Source organism: Dipodomys spectabilis, unplaced genomic scaffold, assembly GCF_019054845.1.
Source record: "Dipodomys spectabilis isolate Male_0828 unplaced genomic scaffold, ASM1905484v1 ptg000140l, whole genome shotgun sequence".
Taxonomy (NCBI): Eukaryota; Metazoa; Chordata; class Mammalia; order Rodentia; family Heteromyidae; genus Dipodomys; species Dipodomys spectabilis.
Genome location: NW_024870817.1, coordinates 20000141 through 20018919, shown reverse-complemented (window position 1 = coordinate 20018919; position 18779 = coordinate 20000141). Strand labels below are relative to the sequence as shown.

Below are 18779 nucleotides of genomic sequence, written 5' to 3'. Positions count from 1 at the left end.
AAAAGTCAAGCTCCTTAGGGGTTCAAAAGGCTGATGCTTTATTTTAGAAGAGAATTTCTTTACTGTGGCATTTAAATTGTATTCTTAAAAATGTCAAACAACTTTTAGGGATATTGTTGTTTGTTCCATCATACTGTATTTTGTTTTGTAGGTCTTTGGAGAGAAGAGTGGGAGTAGAGACAAGCAAAGAAGGAATAAAAATAGATACTCTGCTTGGCTGAGCACTGAAGTAAGAAGAGACTTTCATCTGCCATCTCAATCGTTACAATAACTTGTTTTTCAGTTGTACTGGTGTTTGAACCTAGGACCTGTCCTTGACAGGCAGGTGTTACACTACTTTGAGACCTGCTCCTAACTCTATGTACTTCTAGAATTTAAACTCAGAACCTTTTTATGTGATCAGCTGGTACTCTACCGCTTGAGCCATGCTTACAGCTTGGCTTTTTGTTGATTCTATTGGAGATAGATTGTCATAGATTTTTCTCTGTCTGGCCTGGCCTCACTTCCAACTGTGTTTCTAGCAACTTCAACCTCCTGATTAGCTATTATTACAGGCACGAACCACTGCCTCCAGCCACAAAAATTCTTTGTGTGTGTACTGTGGTGTGTGCTTAAACTCAAGGTCTGCATAATGTCTCTGAGCTTTTTTGTTCCTGCTGTACTACTTGATCCACAGCTCTACTTCTGGCTTTTTGGCGGCTAATCAGAGATATGAATCTCACAGTTTTTCTTGCTAGGCTCGGGCTGGCTTTGAACTATGATCCTTAGATCTCAGCCTCCTGAGTAGCTAGGATTACTGGTGTGAGCCACCGGTTGTCCCCATGTTGCAGAGGAGGAAATGAGGTATAGGGAAGAAAACAGCTTGCTTAGTGTGAGTCTGATGTACTAAGTGCTTGACTCCAAAGCCTGTGCTCTTTCTTCAAGATCACCTTCATTGTCTCTCAGCAGTCATGAATTTAATGGAAAACTATGAAATAGGATATAGATACACATTTATTTATGTTCCAGACATTTTTTAACCAACTCATTCACCTGGAAAATGCATGTAAAATATATGTACTTCATAGACATTAGAGAGGATCTAGTAACTTCTTGAAAACTAGGATGAGAACCCTATTAAGAGTTACATGATAGTAGCAAAACAAATGTTTTGTTACCATGGCAAATGTATTGTCTCTAAAAACCTGCTCCCTAGTAATTTTTCAGTTAGGTAAATAACAACAAATATAAATATTAGTTAAATATTAGTTTCACTTTATAGTTTAAATGAAGCATGATCAAGTCCCTCCCTTCCTCTTCTCCACATAATACATTCTGAGAGAGCTGTCCTTTTATTGGTTGAAGATGCTTTCAGTCACACAGCATGTACTGCTTCTGCTCTGCATTATGAATTAACAGATGTGCTTGGTTTGAAGAAACATTCATTTCTTAATGGGAAGAAAAATCTTATTTGGTTTTGCACTTCTTTTTTTATGTATGGGATTTTCACTAACTTTGGAACAGATATTTTCCAGGAAGAATGTAAGGTGAGTAACCACAGTTCTTTTAATGCCACACATTTGTGAACTTCAGTGCAAGTATGAAATTGGGTAGTTCTGTAATTTCATTATGGCTTGTCTACATTTGTTTGTGTTTATAGTTCAGAATGGATAAGCCAGCTTAGATCATATGATTAGTTACTAAGGTTATTAAACCAGAATGATAATTAAGAGATTGCAATATGAACATTATTAGGAGAGTCAAGGGTAATTTGCTTAAAATATCAAATAAATAGTGCATTTTGTACCAGAGTATATGAATCTTCAAATCACTGTTCAGCATTCTTCATACTTACAAGTAAATGTTAATTTCCTAAAATTTCCAGCAAGTATTATGTGAGAACAGTGTTAAGGAAAGAAAGTAAAAGCCTCAGAAAGATATAACCTGTTCCTCAAAGAAAAGGTATTAAAATAATTTTAACTAGTGGAATGTAATTGTGTGTGATATATAGTATTTACTATTAACACAAGCACTATTTTTATTTCGAGTATTCTTTTGGTTTCTTTCCCGCCATACAAGGTAGCATATAGATATTTCTCTATAAAAGCATATTCCACAGTTAATTTGTGTCATATCTCCCAATTATTCATGATGTACGGTACCATCTCAACAAATGCATCAGGGAATGTAGTGTGAACACAAAGCATAGCAACAAGCAGGATGATCTGACAAAACCTAAAGTATTCTTGTCAGAAGCTGCAAAAGCTGTAAGTACAGGAGTCTGATTTTTTTCTCTTTCTTCCAAGTCAATTGGTACTTTCCTTCAGGTTTAATTTTGAATCATAAACTATAAATATTCCATAAGTGTTAAAGCTTAGTTATGTCTCCCTACCATTTACAGAAATGACTGATTTGGGTATTATACTAGTGCCATGTACACCAAGACTTATAAAAACCTCAATTCTATTTTTAAGACAGGGGTAATGAGTTTAGAAATCTATCGATCTTAGAAATCAGATAAATCAATTTCAACCGAGTAGTGCAGCATATACATTCATTACGAAGGAAATAAAGATTGTTATTTTGTGGATGGTCTTTCACATCATGGATCCAAAATTAAAAATATCTTTCGATTGTATTGAACTGTTCAAGATTCTAAGGCCTATGGGAAGGAAGTTGCATTTTTTTTTTTTACAAAGCTTAGGTGGGGTAGAGGACTATTCTTCTTTTTTTACAGTCACTCCACAGGTTGGATCTAGTTTTGGAGCTAAGGGAAATCCTGTGTGCGTTTCCACTTTCCACTTTATTTTTATTTATTTATTTATTTATTTTTTGGGTCCGGGGGGGACCTGAACCCTTGGCCTGGGCGCTGTCCTTCAGCTCTTCAGCTCAAGGCTAGCACTCTACCACTTGAGCCACAGCGCCACTTCCGGCTTTTTTCTTTTTTGCTTATATGGTGCTGAGGAATCGAACCCAAGGCTTCATGCATGCAAGGCAAGTGCTCTACCACTGAGCCACCTTCCCAGCCCCACTTTCCACTTTAATAGGAGAATTTGTTCATTTGTTCCTACAAGCAACAAAATTTTCAGAGACTTTTTTTTTTTTTTTTTTTTTTAGTAGTTAGACACTCTGTCAAGCACTGGGTCTTGCAGTGATAAACAAAATAGGCATCATCCTTGCTCTTATACACCAAGTCCAGTGTTGAGGTGCTACTAACCCCATGATAGAATATGAACTATGGTGTGAATGAAAAATATGGGACACAACAAGCACAATAAGCACATAACTCTTTCTTTCTTTCTTTCTTTTTCTTTCTTCCCTTCCTTCCTTCCTTCCTTCCTTCCTTCCTTCCTTCCTTCCTTCCTTCCTTCCTTCCTTCCTTCCTTCCTTCCGTTCCCCCCCCCCCCTTCCTGCTGCTGCTGTTGCTGCCTGGGCACGGGCACTGTGCCTGAGCTCTTTGGTCAAGGCTAGCACTCTATCACTTTGAGCCATAGCACCACTTCTGTTTTCTGGTAATCAATTGGAAGTAAGAGTCTCAAGGATTTCCTGTCTAGGCTGGCCTTGAACTGAGATCCTCAGATCTCAGCTTTCTGAGTAGCTAGGATTACAGGTGTGAGCCAATGGTGCCCAGCTTTGACATTCTTTTTAGGAAGAAGGGACAATGAAACAGGAAATGAATGCCATATATCTGGAGCAGAGAGAGAGAGAAAAAAAGAGGAATGAGCTGGGGACTTACTGAGTATAATGGCAGGAATGTGTTTTTTTGTTCTAGGTAGGGCCATGATGAACCTTCAAATCATTATTAATATGAGCAGTTTTGAGAGGTTATGGCTCTGCTCCTCCTCTCTGAGATGCAGTAAGATGAATATGCACACACACACACACACACACACACACACACACACACATATATTTCATCATCATCTTTTTTTTTTTTTTTTTTATAATGCTGGCACTGGGGCTTGAAGTTAGCATCTGGGTGTGGTCCCTTAGCTTTTTTGTTCAAAGCTGGTGCTCTACCACGTGAGTTCACAACTACACTTCTAGCTTTTTGGTGGTTAATTAGAAATAAGATTCTTATGAACTTTCCTGCCTGAGCTGGCTTTGAACAGCAATCCTTAGTTAGAGTGTAGTTTCTGTTTATAGGTGTGAGCCACTGGTGCTTGGATATTTTTAAATATCCAATATTTTTTAAATATCCAAAATATTTTTAAATTCATGTAAAATCTGAATTTTAGATATTTTCCCAGCATTAACTTTCTTTCTTTCTTTCTCTTTTTTTTCTATTTCAGTTCTCAAACATCTTCAAATAAAGAAGTGGTTGTGAGTGGTAAGACCTGTAATTGCCCTAATGGTTTCTTGGGGGGCAGGGAATAAAGATTTATTTGATGAACTATTTCCTGACAAGTAGTGTTTATATATAGATATCCCTCATGTGAAAAGCTTTTAAACTAGTGTTTGCTAAACTATGACCCCAAATAAGTTCAATGCTGATATATTTCACAATGTTTTTATTCAATTACAGTAGAAAATTGGTGACATTTAGACTTGGTACTCATGTCATTAATTATTTGACAGATCAACAGAAAAATGGAGATATGAAACCAGACCAGAATTTCACAATAATACCTATCACACAGGTAGGATATGTTATGAAATTAGTTTGTAATCTGCCCTTAAAAAATGCAAACACGTATCCATTATGTCAGAGCTATTATGAAAATACGAATAATCTATTAATAATTAACATTCTTGCTCAAACTTTGGGTAGAGAAATTTATAGTGATAAATTTTTAGTGCTTAAAGTGCTTAATTTTACTTGCTCTTTTCTAGTTTGATTATAATAACTGGTTTTATAGATTTTCAGATAGAATCACTATAGTAAGAGCATATCTTTCATTATTGGTGAGCTTGGATTGCTGCTCCTCTTAAGTAATTTTTCTTTTATCTGTATTTTGTATAAGAGAAACTGGTTCACTTCTTGTTTCTTGTGCTGTACATTTATTGGATTTTAATAAATACACAATCTCTTTGTACATCAGTACAGGATACATATTAGACCCTTAGAATTAGGAAGACTTTTCTACTGTGGACAACAAAGAAGATCATCTTTTAACTTTCTTTTGTTTGGTTAACTAGGCTCCTAACTACAATCTGAGCAAAGACGGACACTTAGAAAAACAACGTTGGAATGCTTTCAGCCATCATAACCCGGTTAATGTCTCCATTGATGGAATTCCCTGCATTCTCTTCTGGGCCAAAAGAATCATAATTAAATTTAAGAATCAGACCTGGCTGGACCTTGCAGATGAAACACTTAGTCAAAAGACAACAGTGGACACTGGCAACTCACACTGCAGTGATGAAGGTGCCGTGTAAGTGATCTTCAGCCTGAGCAAGAGTTTAGGGTTAACTTGTTATTTCAGAAAAGAAAAGACTACTTTGCTATATGACCCTGACACTCATGCTTTAGGAAATGTTTAATATCTAAATGAAGGAACACTTAATATGTAATGTTAATATAAAATATATTAATCTAATATTAATATAATATCTAAATAAAATGAAGTTTAAAAAAATGTTTTGGCTGGGTGCTGGTGGCTCACGCCTGTACTCCTAGCTACTCAGCAGTCAGATCTGAGGCTCATGGTTCAAAGCCAGCCTGGGCAGGAATGTCCTTGAGACTAATGTTATAATCCCATGACCATCCCAAGGGACCAGGGAACAGGAGAAAGATTACTGTAAGGTTTATTAGAGGGAACACAAGGCATGTGCCCCTCCAGGTGGCAGGTGGGTCTGGGGTTGGAAGTGAGGTAGGTGCATTCACAGGTAGGTCTGGGCAAAGACGGAGGGTCCAGCCATCTGGCAGGAACTCCAAGGTAGGGAGGAGCTCAGGTGGGTGGAGCTGAGGCCCAGAGGGGGGTGGGGAGGATATGCTAACAACTCTTTTTTTTTGGGGGTCCGGTTGTGGGGCCTGAACTCTGGGCCTGGGCGCTGTCCCTCAGCTCTTCAGCTCAAGGCTAGCGCGCTACCACTTGAGCCACAGCGCCACGTCCGGCTTTTTTCTTTTTGCTTATGTGGTGCTGAGGAATCGAACCCAGGGCCTCAGGCATGCAAGGCAAGCACTCTACCACTGAGCCATCTTCACAGCCCCATGCTAACAACTCTTATCTCCAATTAACCACCAAAAAACTGGAAGTGGTGCTGTGGCTCTAGTGGTAGAGCACTAGCCTTGAGCTGAAGAACTCAGACAGCACCCAGGCCCAGAGTTCAAGCCCCATGACTGCCAATAAATAAATAAATAAATAAATAAATAATTGTTTTGTTCTTCCTGGTAATTTTTTTTTTCTGAACTTTTTAGCTAATTGTCATAATAGCCTATGGGAAAGCATTTGTAAATGAGCATTTCCAAACCCATTCAGAGGGGAAAATAGAAATAAAAGGATTTCAGTTTTGGTCTCAATGCCAAATGTTAGTATTAAATTACTTTTGTCTCAGTATGGAGGAAATAGTATACACATCAGGGTCATATATGTTATAACTGTGTGAAATAGGAAGTTTCACTTAAGCCAGGACAAATGATTGGCTGTAGGAGGTATTTCTGAAATTGAAGAACATTGTCTATTTGCAAATAAATCAGGGTACCTTTGAATTATCAAAGTTCAGAGAATTCTTTAGGGAATTTCAAGGTGATAATTAGTTTGGGCTTGAGAAAAGTAATTTAAACAAATATCCTTTTTGAGGAACAAATACATTTCTAATGTCTTTCTCTGTTTTCCACTCATCCAAGTAAAATTTGTTTTTGGGGGTATGATTTGTTTTGGTCCATAAGGAAGAACTGTATTGCATGAGCCACCTTTGCAATATTTGTTAATACAATGGATAGTTCTGGAAAATTCTTTGCATTTGTTTTGGTCTGGAATAGATAGAATTCTTTGTAGAAACCATACCATTTTGGGTGTATATGCATGCTTATATTCTTTCTATATTTTATATGCTTTGTTTGGAAACATCCTTTTATTCCTGAATTCTCTTATTTAAAAATTCTTGATGCTAGATAAGCATAGATTTTATTAATATACATTTAAAAGGCATATTGTGAGTCTTAGTATCTTGCTATTCAGAATAACTATCTTTGAATAAGGATTTAGGGAATTGTAAATGCTAACATTCAGAATCCTTCCAGACTTGTTTATCATTTACCACACACACACCTTATCAAAAACCATCAAAGAGATGCCTGTACTGTTTCTTCTCAGGTTCTAATTAATTCCTACTGGGCTGTTTATTTGTGGTCAGTTGGGTGGGACAGGCTGATTGTCTGGAGATAATCTTGCCTGCCTGTGGTTGACTGGCCCATCTTGATTCCATTTCTTCTGACCCTACGGTATTTGTGGGGAAAATCAGGGCACCACAATGTGTTAGTGGGCGTTGGAGACCTTAGACATCACTGGGAACCTACAGATGGAAGGAATGAAAACTTGGCTGCTATGTAGGCCCAGTTCTGCAAATGAACTTTATGCTTTTGCAAACCGGACCTGCTTGTCAGATAGAGGATGATGTCCATTCACTATAGCTAAGAGACTTTGCATGTTCTGTGGATCATGCACTGTGTGAGCTTCATAGGCCCCATATCTGTCACTCTAAAAACTATTGCACAGGTCCAGCACCCCTGTTCCAGATGAGGAAATCAAGCCTCAAAGAGCTTACAAAACTTACTGCAATCTCACGTTTGTAACATTATTAATATACAGTGTTGGGGGTCTAAGTTATCTTTTAATTAAATTATTTTTGTCGGTAGTGTGGCTTGAACTCAAGGCCTGGGTGCCGTCTTTGAGCTCCTTTACTCAAGGCTAGCAGCCTACCACTTCCAGTTTTTTGGTGGTTAATTGGAGATAAGAGTCTCAGGGACTTTCAGGGTGGGGCTGGCTTTGAACAGTGATCCTTAGATCCCAGACTGCTGAGTCGCTAGGATTACAATTGTGAGGTACCAGCTCCAGGCTGTAAATTATCTTTTAAAATGAAATTGTAGCCTCATCCTTCTAGTCTTATCTTCAGGATGATGAAGATGAAACAAGGAAATACGTGCAGAGGCACTTTGAGACTTTGTCAAGTGCTATGCAAAGTAAAACTATTTTCTTCCTAACTACAAGTAACAACTACAGTAGCATGAAATGAACCTTACTGACCGAGAGACCTCTTAAGTCTTGCTTATCATAGCACATAAATTAAGAATGGGGAGGACTTGATATTTTGTCTTGGGCACTGCCTGCTCATTCTTTTCAGATGTGCAGCATACCTGCTCAGGTGAAGGTGTACCAAGGGCAGTCCACATAAAGAGCTTGAGCCCCAGGGTTCCTAGGGGGTGAGAAGGACCAGCCTCTGAGGCGTTGTGTGGTGGATTAGCAGGAGTTGAGTACCTAGATTAACAAAATGCCTTCACTCTGCTGGTGAGGAGGAAATCTCAGATTTAAAGGAACCAGATTGGAGGTTGCTGAAATAATTAATCCAAGCAGAGACACACCATGTAAGGTCAAAAATACAAATGAAAAAAAGATGAACATATTGTAGCTCTTGGAAACAATGCTCAGGGAGAGGCAAATTTGGCAGACAGATTTGCTATAGAAGTCTTTTTTTAAATAGTGAAAGCCCTGCAAATAGAACATAATCCCAACATCTGTGTGTATTTTGAAGTTAGACAATTATAGTCTGAAATTTTCAGAATCTGTTTTAAATGGTATTTGGAGGAAATTCTAAACAAAAAAAATATATATTTATTTATTTATTTGTAGGTCTTCCTCCAGGTTGAACATCCTCTCTGTGTTTCCAATTGTTGGTACAGTGCCTGGAATGCAAAGATCTTCATTGAATGCATGTTTCGTTTGTTTTGCTGAAATCAGACCTTCTGTTCTTTACTATAAGGCATAGCCTGCTAATTAGCTGCTGTTGACATCAGGACAGCTGGAACAAAGCTTCTTGAGGGTCAGGAGCTTAGATATGGGCAAGCGCTCCATCAAGAGATAGGACAAAGAGTAGGTGGACTCAGGGACTTTGTTGTAGGTTGAGTTTATTAGCTGGAACGCTAGCTTATGTATGAATAACAAGCTCTTCTGGTTCCTTGGAAAAACTAGAGACATTTCTGTTAGAATGATTTAAATCTGTGAAAAAGCATGCACTTAAAATATTTTGCTCTGTTTCTTTTTTTCACCTAGCATAATGGTTTAGAAAATCTTCTGTGTTGTTACACATATGTTCCTTTACATTATTAGTAGTATTTCCATTGTATGGATGTACCACAACTTATTTATCCCTCCCTTATTTATAGTTTTTACATAACTTGCCAAATGAATTTATGATTATTCATATATGTCTTTCTCTTGGTTACTAGTCAATATAGGAGCAGAAAAGTTAAACCATGTTGTATGACTATGTTTTAACATCTTAAGGAATTGCCACATGGTTTTATAAGTGATTATATAATTTTACCATTTCTATCAGCATTTTCTGAGAATTGCATACAGTTTTTGTTTTTGTTTTTGAGTCTTTTCTTTTCTTTCTTTTTTCTTTTTTGATGCTAGTCCTGGGGTTTGAACTCAGGGCCTATGGGCTGTCTATTTACTCAAAGCTAGTGCTTTATCATTTGAGGCACAGTTCTACTTCTGGCTTTTTGGTGGTTAATTGAAGATAAGAATCTCACTGACTTTGAACCATGATCCTCAGATCTCAGCCTCCTGAGTAACTAAGATGACAGGCCTGAAACACTGGCATCCAGCTCCATCCAGTTGTTTTATATCTTCACCAATGTGTTTGTGTGGTCAGTGTGAGACTGTAGGGAAAGTATTTTTATGTTTCTGCATTGTTAGTGATTTTTATGTACTTAGCAAATGTTTATCTTTCTTGAAGAGTATTTCTGTTCGAATCTTCTGTTTGTAAGTGGGTTTTTTTTAAATTGAGTTAATTATATTCTGGATAAACTCCTTGGTGTAAATAGTTTTGTTTTGTTTTGCTTTTGGTTGGTCCTAAGGCTTGAACTGAGGGCCTGGGCACAGTCCCTGAGATTTTTCACTTGAGGCTAGTGCTTTACCACGTTGAGCCACAGCTCCACCTTTTTTCCCTCATGGACATTCATGCCCAGGTTGGCTTTGAACTGAGATCCTCAGATCTTAGCCTCCTCAGTAGCTAGGATTACAGGTGTGAGCCACCAATCCCAGGTATGTATATAGCTATTGAACATGTTCTCCTGATTTATGTGTGGGCTATTTTATTTTCTTAACTGTGTCATCCAAAGAACAAATGTTTCTGATTCTAACAAAGTCCAATTTATCCATTTTTAGCTTTGAAGTTTTTCAGGAAATTGTTGCCTGATCTAAGATTACATAAATATTCTTCTGTTTCCTCTATGACTTTTTAGTTTTGGGTATTACATTTAGATCTATGATCTCTTCTAATTAATTTTGGAGTATGGGGTAAAGAGAAAGTCATTCCTATGTTGATAGATTGTATTCTTTCTTGTTTCTTAGATTGTCTCTGAAGTTTGATGAGGCTGAAAATCCCAAAAGTCTTGAAATAAGGTAGGCTGGGTATTACTTTGGAACATTAAAGTATCAACACTTCAGATTATTCTATCTAATCTATTTTCAACACGTCAGATTATTCTATTTAATCTATTTACTCCATGTGTGGAATTGGTACACCAAGCCCTGTGCCATGTCAAATGCCATATCAATTTAGCTACACAGAAAACTCCATGACTGTCTGTAGTGGATTCCTATGGGAATGATTTATTTAATTCCTAAAACACCTATGCCCCTCCTCTCTTTAGTGAAGGACTTTGAGCATTTATGATATCCTTTCCCTTGGAAAAAAGAATACAAAATAAAGAGCCAAGGACTGAGTCTCTGGTTGAAGTTATTCTTTGTAATGTTATTCATTGTAATGAATCACACTTACTTTATAATATTATTCATTAAAATAAATCACACCTATTTAATTACAATGAACAGGTCTTTGGAATCTGAATTCCTCAGCAGGAACATAGGCCTACATTTTCCTGTATGTCCAGGTGGAAGGATGAATCTGCCTACAGTGTGATTTCCCCGCCCCCCCCCCCCCAGTTGGGAATTATCTTCTTGTAAAAATTGAGGTGTTTTCTTTCTATAGGCTGTGTGTCTTAGTAGAGACAAACACTTGTCTTCCATATGACTTAGCGAACCATCAGGGTATACTGGGGCATTTGTTCCTAAGCCATGCCTCATTAAACACTTCTGCTTTGTGAAAACATGATGAGTCTCTAGAAAAAGAGTCCTATAGCCACATCTGTTTGGGAATGCTTCATACCATGGCTCCTCAGATATTCACAATGCACTTTGTGGCTTTGAATAATTCAGTTCCCTATAATTAACTTCAGGAAGCTTTCTTTCTCAGAGCCCTTGCAAATATGTGCCACCATCTTCCAGAGAAATTTGTGTGTGTGTGTGTGTGTGTGTGTGTGTGTGTGTGTGTGTGTGTGTGTGTGTGTGTGTGTGTGTGTATGTGTTGGACATGGATTCCAGTCCTTGCCTTTGTTTGGTAAGTTCTGTACTACTGAGCCACATTCCTAGCCTTTCAGAGAAAGTTTATAAGAAAATAGAATCCTAGTAGATGACCAGATACATAAACATATCTGATATGGAAATGAGAAATAATTTTTGGTTTATATAGCACTTTCTTTTTCAACTGGAGAGTAACTGTGTAATTTTATTCATGATACCAAGGACAATAAAAAAAACAACAGCAACAACAGTAATAGCATAGTCTATTAATAACCCATCTGTATCTACTTGAGCTTTCTCATTTAAAAGCACTGAACCTCATATGTGAGGAGTAACCCTTCTGGTCCACAGTGGAAACTTGCTTAATAACATGACATTTGGGCTGCCTTTTTTTTGGAGTCTGCTTCTCTTTTGTCCATTCTACATATTTTTGAATTTCAAAATTCCTCGAATATTTCTTATGTTTATATCCTTGTCTCTGGCTTTGTTTCTGGATAAGCCTAAAATAAGATAAGAAAACAATCAGAAAATATTTTATTTTAATTTTTATTTTTTATTGTGAAATACCGTACAAAGAAGTTACAATTACATGGGCAAGACAATGAGTACATTTCTTTTTTTTCCTTTTTTTTTTTTTTTTCTGCTTATGTGGTGCTGAGGAATTGAACCCAGGGCCTCAGGCATGCAAGGCAAGTGCTCTACCACTGAGCCACCTTCCCAGCCCCATGAGTACATTTCTTATCAAGCATTGGTGCCTCCTTTTTGTTAGAAAATATTGAACTAACGAAAAGAAATAAAATGAAACTAACCAATAATTCAAGCACCACTTGTAATATCGACTAATATTTTTTCTCTCATCCTGGATGTACTGTTACCTGTTTATTAAATAAAAAGGAAATAATCATGATATAAGTAAAAGCATATATATTTTTCATGGCTAGAGACTATTCTGTTATTCCCTAATGGTGAAAAGTAAGGACTCTGGTCTCAAGTAGAGTTTGATTCCCAGCTTGAAAACTCTACTTTGAGTCTTGCTGCTGTAGTCTTAGACTTCTCATCTGTGAAGTAAGGAAATTATATTCTCTATCTCATAATGCTGTAGTTAACACAAAATGAAATACATATAAATAACCCAGAAAGACGACTGACAAGACTGGTAAGAAAGCAATTCTTACTTTAAAGCACATCTTAATCCTATGTTGATGTCTATTTTTTTCCTTGCACACAGTATGATTCTTTAAAAAAGAGACTTACTGTGTTCTTTTGTGGGGCTTTGTATTGCTCACTTTTCACTTGCTTATTTGCTTTAATACTCACCTGGAAAAGGTGAGTATGAAAATGAGGCTTGGAAAAAATCATATTAAGTGAAGTAAGCCTGGCACAAAGAAACATAGATCCCATGGTTTCCCTCATTTGTAATAATTAGTACATGTCTAGGATAACCCTAGCTGATGAGCAGAATAGCTCAATGGCCATGTACATATGACTATATAAGATAATGCTAAGCAAAATGAACTCCAAGACATGGAAACAAAAGATTTTTCTGTTTTTATTTTTAATGTACTATGTGATTTCTTTGTGTGTGTGTGTGTGTTGTGTTATGTTTTTCTTTTCTTTTTCTTATAGTTGTCACTGTATTTGATTTTGGTACCCTGGGTATTGTATATCTGAAGTAGGGAAGGGGAACAACAGAATGGTGAGACAAAGGACAAGGGGGGAACCGATGCAACAGCGATACACGCAAGACAATACGCTGGAAATGGGAGGGAAAGTGGGAGAAAAACGAGGGAGGGGGTAACAAGTTCGACAAGAAATGTGCTTACTACCTTACTTGTGTAACTGTACCCATTCTGTACATCACCTTGGCAATAAAATTAGGAAGGAAGGGAAGGAGGGAGGGAGGGAGGGAGAGGGGAAGGGAGGAAGGAAGGAAGGAAGGAAGGAAGGAAGGAAGGAAGGAAGGAAGGAAGGAAGGAAGGAAGGAAGGAAGGAAGGAAGGAAGGAAGGAAGGAAGGAAGGAAGGAAGGAAGGAGGGAGAAAACTGAAGCTTCTCCTTAGGTAGGTTCCACTATCTGACAATAGAGGGCGCCATTGTACCGTTCATAAAATGATGTCCAACTTCTTTGTGCGCTCAGGGTAAAATTGATTCATAATCCTTTTCAGATTCATCTTTACCAATTACAACAAGTTGTCCAGGCAGAGTTGGCTTAGTCTGCACCGAGTTGAGGTTATTTTCAACAATTCAGTTCAAGCAACATTTAATGCAACGGGAATATACGCTCTGTCAAGTTACTCCTACCACTGCCAACGCGTCAGCAGCCTGGAGCCACAGGAAGCCCTCTTGTTACCCAGCGACTCGAATGTCCTGTCAAGCTCTTGGGAGGTCACTTTTATTGATTTCCAGGTAATAAACTAAAACCTGTGCTCGGTGCACCTGTGTGTTTGGTGCCAAAGAAACTCAATGTTTGTTTGAAATCACCTGCAACGAACGAAAGATAAGCAAAAGACTTCATACCTTTAAAATAATGGTTTAGAACAGTCTTTTAAGGTATGAAGTGCAGTAAGATAGAGTATTTCCTCTTTCTGTGGCCTCTGAGTCCCTACCACAAGTTTGCTATACTTTTCAGGTTTATCTAGTCATGATGATTATCTAAACCCTGATGCAGCTGTAGCTGAAGCTCAGAGGCTGACCCTTCCTGGACTGAGAGCTCTTCTGGTCAGAGGCCCCGGGGACAATTATTTTACTTCCCTTCAGGGAGTGGAGCACTGATGCTATCAGGGAAGATAAGAGGGACTGCAGGGTGGGTGACAGACAGGCTTGGCAGTTAGCATGGGAATGGAATCATCAGCCAAGGGAGTCAAAAATATCCCAGAGATCTTGAAAGTGTTTGAGGAAAGGCATGGGTGTGTGAGAGGTATGCTTTTTTCCTTTTCACCAGCCAGACGATCCCAGTTTGAGAGACATTCTGTCAGCTTCCTCTATCTTGTTGAAAGTGGAGAAAGCTTAGCTTGTTTTTCCACCTCATTGAAATAGCAGGCATCGCTCCCCATGTGCCTTTTAAGGGCACTTAACAGTCTTTCCATTGGTATCTATGGACATTGATATATAGGTGTATGGTGTCTACACACAGGGAAGAAGGGCTGGTGGGCAAGGGAAAGAGCTGGCATTTTGGATTCAGTCAGACCTGATTTCAAATCAATCCTTCTGGTCTACCTTCATGAATGTAAAGAATAATGTATACTTGGATATGTATGAAATGCCCAGAGCCATGTCAGGTATGGGTTAACAATACAACTTGTGAGTCCCTTCTGTTAATGGCTATAATGGCTAAGATAAAAAATTATATATATATATATATATATATATATATATATAAAATGTGTGTATATATATTACAGTTTAAAAAACAAAAGAAATGATCAATGACATGAAGGTAGAGTTTAAAGAAGAAGAAAAGATCAGAAGATGAATTAGAAGTCACCAATGGGCTTGGGTTGATGAAAACATAGGATAATCACTGCACTGGCTGTATGTAGTAAAATAATTTATTTTAGAAGCCTCTGGAGCAGTCAGCATAACAACGAAACACCCAGTTACAACTTCACAATGAAAACTCGGCTGTGAGGAGAATATTGTTTTCCAGTGTTGTTCAGTGTCCTCAAAAACAGCCTTACAATCAGCACAGCATGATGTGTCCTCAGTGAGCTTTGTGAAAGCACCCATAAAGGAAATACATGGCAGAGTGCAAACTCAGAGCAGGAGATGGGAGGTCTTGGGGTAGTAGATGAGCAATGTATACAATAGGCTGCTTTGCATATCTATAGATTTGTGTGTCTGGTTTATTCTAGGAATAATGTATAGTTGTCCCTCAATAACTACAGTTTTAAATTTTTAAGTTTATTGTAGGGGTTTTTACATATATAAAGTAGTGAGCACATTTTGTGTTGAATTGTTTCAGTAAGTAACAACAACAAAAAGGTTTAGGACAATTTTTTCCTGAATATTTTTAATTCATTGTCGGTGGTTGGTTGAATCCAACCATAGGATTCATGAATGCCTAGAGCTGACTGACTGGGAAGCACACACAGCATCCCGCCATTTTACCTCAGGAAAATGAGTGAGGCAGGTGAGGTTTGTGTAGCCAGGGTAACAATCCTCAACCACTTCAGCTCCAACTGATTTATGCTTTGAAGTAATTCAGGGCCAAGCTTCCCATTTCTTCTGATTTTCTATTAGAAGTTACACATTTGGATTTTTTTTTTTGCTTGGTAGTGGTGCTTGAACTCTGGGCCTAAGCACTGTCCCTCAGCTCTTCAGCTCAAGGCTAGTGCTCTACCTCTTGAGCCACAACACCACTTCCAGTTTTCTGGTGGTTTATTGGAGAGGAGAGTCTCACAGACTTTCCTGCCTGGGCTGGCTGGGAACCACGATCCTCAGATCTTAGCCTCCTGAGTAGCTAGGATTACAGGTGTAAACAAACAGGACCTGGCTATATCTAGATTTTTTATGGGGAAATTTCAGGATGTTCAGAATTATGGGCCAGACAAAGGTGACATGTGGGCTCAGTACAGTGTTTGTAACTTGCTCTTGTCAAGTAAGACCTGTTAAGAATTAAGAGGCTGTCAGGCTCACAATAGTCTCTTTGGTTGGTTGCAAAGTCACATGGGTTATCATTTTTCACCAAGGAACTTAACCCTTCAGGCACCATTCTGAGGAGAGGACTCTGCATAGGAGCAGAGGCAATGGGTGACAGAAGCCAGGCTAAGAGTTGCCTTCCGAAGCGGCTTTGTGTTCAATGTGGTGTACAGACAACTGGGGAACAAGGCCTTTCAGGTGTTAGTAAGTAGCTGCAATAGTTCCGGCATGGGCAAATGCTACCTAAGTCATAAAAATGAATTCTCGGTAAAGCACTCAAGGAAAATTCTGTTGTAAAATTTATCCTTAAAGAAACACAAAAAGAAAACAAGTAGGTTTTGGAATGAGGTCATGCTTTTCATTTTGACAGTAGCACTTAGGTGTCAGGGCCTCTTGAACTTTTCCCACTTGTAAGTAATTAAGCCATCTATGAGGAAGCTTTTCTTTCTGTTCCATGGACAGAGGTTGAAAGGAGCTAGTGTACAGCTCTTCTAAAAATAGAACCAAATGGATATGGCAAAACAATCCCCTTATCCAATGCTTCATTTTCTGTGGTTTCAGCTAGCCACAGACAACACTGTCTGAAAATATTAAATGATATCCTTAGAGATTGATTGGCCATGTCCTGATACTGAAACCCACAATATTCCAGACACTTCTATAAAACTGCACAGTATTTGCATGCAGCTTTCTCCCATTTACTTTCACTCATCTCTAGATTCAATCTCTAGATACAATGCAGAGGACGTGTGAACAGTTACTGTGTATATTACTGTCTTTAGAAAATAGCAAAAAGAAGAAAAGAGAGAGAAGCTTTGAATATATATATATATATTGTGAAAATACACACACAATATATATATATATTGTGAAAATACTGTACAGAGGGGTTACAATTACATGGGCAAGATAATGAGTACATTTCTTATCAAGCATTGTAGCCTCCTCCTCTGTTTCCCCTTCCCATCCCATCCTCCCCCACCACCCCCCAACCAACCCTCCTCCCCCCCTACCAAAGTTGTAAAGTTCGTTTTCGACATAACGACTTGTACGTCTCATTGTTGCAATGGGTCCACCTGTATCCCTATTTAAAAGATTTGTTTTTTCCCTTCCCCTCCATGAAGTCTACCAACATCAAATACAGTGAAAACAGGGGTTATACCGTGGGGGGAGGGACATACAAAGCAACAAAGAAATAATCTTATAAATGTGTTAGAAACAATCGCATGAAAGAAAAAAAACATTTGAATATATTTTTTAACTCACAGACACAGAACCCACGGCTTTGGAGGCCAACTGCATACTGCTGTTTCAAGTAACCACAGTGGGTCTTGAGAATTACTCCTTGTGGATAAGAAGGGCCACTGTATGCCTGATAAAGAGGGGTGGTAGTGACAGGAGGAAGAAGAGATGGCACACCAGAAGCTGTGGAGTTACTGACCGAGTCCGACTCTGAAGCTGGAGGGCCCAGGGTCACAACACTTACTGCCACATGACTCTAGGCTCGTTACTTCACTTTCCCATGCCTCAGTTTCCTCCTTATAAAGTAGAATGAAGTAGTAACTTGCTCACGGGCTCTTGTGAATGCTAAATGAATGAAGGCAGTCAGTAATTTTTCTGTTTTACCTTGCCGGGAATCATGACACCCTTCCTCAAAAGCCTCTTCCTGTCTACGCTCTGTCAGAGAATGAAAGGCTGAGGAACTGAGAATTAAACTCTCCTTGAAATTTATACCCACACTTATAAAACTTAGAGTATGCTTTGAACTTGAGAGATGCTACAGTGGTTGTGGTTTTACATGACCTAGAATATTCCTAAGAATCAGATTAAAAGAGGTTTATTTCAGAAACTTAAATTTCATGAGCCCCTTAATTATGACAACTATCCATTCCAGGATTTCTGGGTCAGCTCAGATTTAAAATCAAGTTTCACTGTTTCTATGAAGCATAATCATATTTGTCAGTTCATGTGCTTAAATTATTCAGCAAATGTGGTGATAATATATTAAATTTGGCTAATTAAGGGCCCAGAACCACCAGCCCAAGTGGGAACTGATCTTAGGAGAGAAGGCATAGGGCTTCAGCTCTTTTCTTTCTCCTGACAGATCCAAGGCTTTACCACCAAGGGAGGGCAATTCTCCAAGGCCCGGGACTGTGCCTCTTCCTTTACACCTGCTGTTCTGATTGGCCTGGCTATGTCGCTGATCCTGCTGCTGGTGCTGGCCTACGCCCTACACATGCTCATCTACCTGCGCTACCTGGACCGGCACTACGACTTCATCACCTCTCCTGCCCACTTCCCATCACTGAGAGTTCGAGACCGGGCAGAGCAGAAGGAATTGCTTAGGAGCCAGGGAATCGAATATTATGAGTTGAAGAGCCAACAGATCTGCAAAATCTATGTTTAATAGCACAGCCTTTCTTCCCCTGGGCTGGGAAATGTGTGGTTTCTCTTCTGTGCTGTTTGATGTGTGAATAGCTTGATTTTTTAAAAAAGAAGTAAACAATGAATGGGTAGATTTTGGGCTTGCAAAGGTATCTTGGCCCTCCCACAGAAACTGTTGCCCCAAGCCTACCTTAACAGAGGTTATGCCAGGATTCATTGTTTGGGGTGAAAAGGAAAGGAAGGAAAGG

General features: G+C 38.7%; 1 protein-coding gene across 1 annotated transcript; it reads left to right on the top strand.

The window, feature by feature from the left end:
• Positions 1–1431: 1431 nt before the first annotated feature.
• Positions 1432–18553, top strand: LOC122117342 (V-type proton ATPase subunit S1-like protein). The gene is made up of 7 exons (XM_042691080.1): positions 1432–1526; positions 4272–4309; positions 4558–4619; positions 5119–5354; positions 10500–10550; positions 13674–13914; positions 18251–18553. The coding sequence occupies exons 1-7, from the start codon at positions 1432–1434 to the stop codon at positions 18551–18553; spliced, it is 1026 nt and encodes a 341-aa protein (XP_042547014.1).
• Positions 18554–18779: the final 226 nt, after the last annotated feature.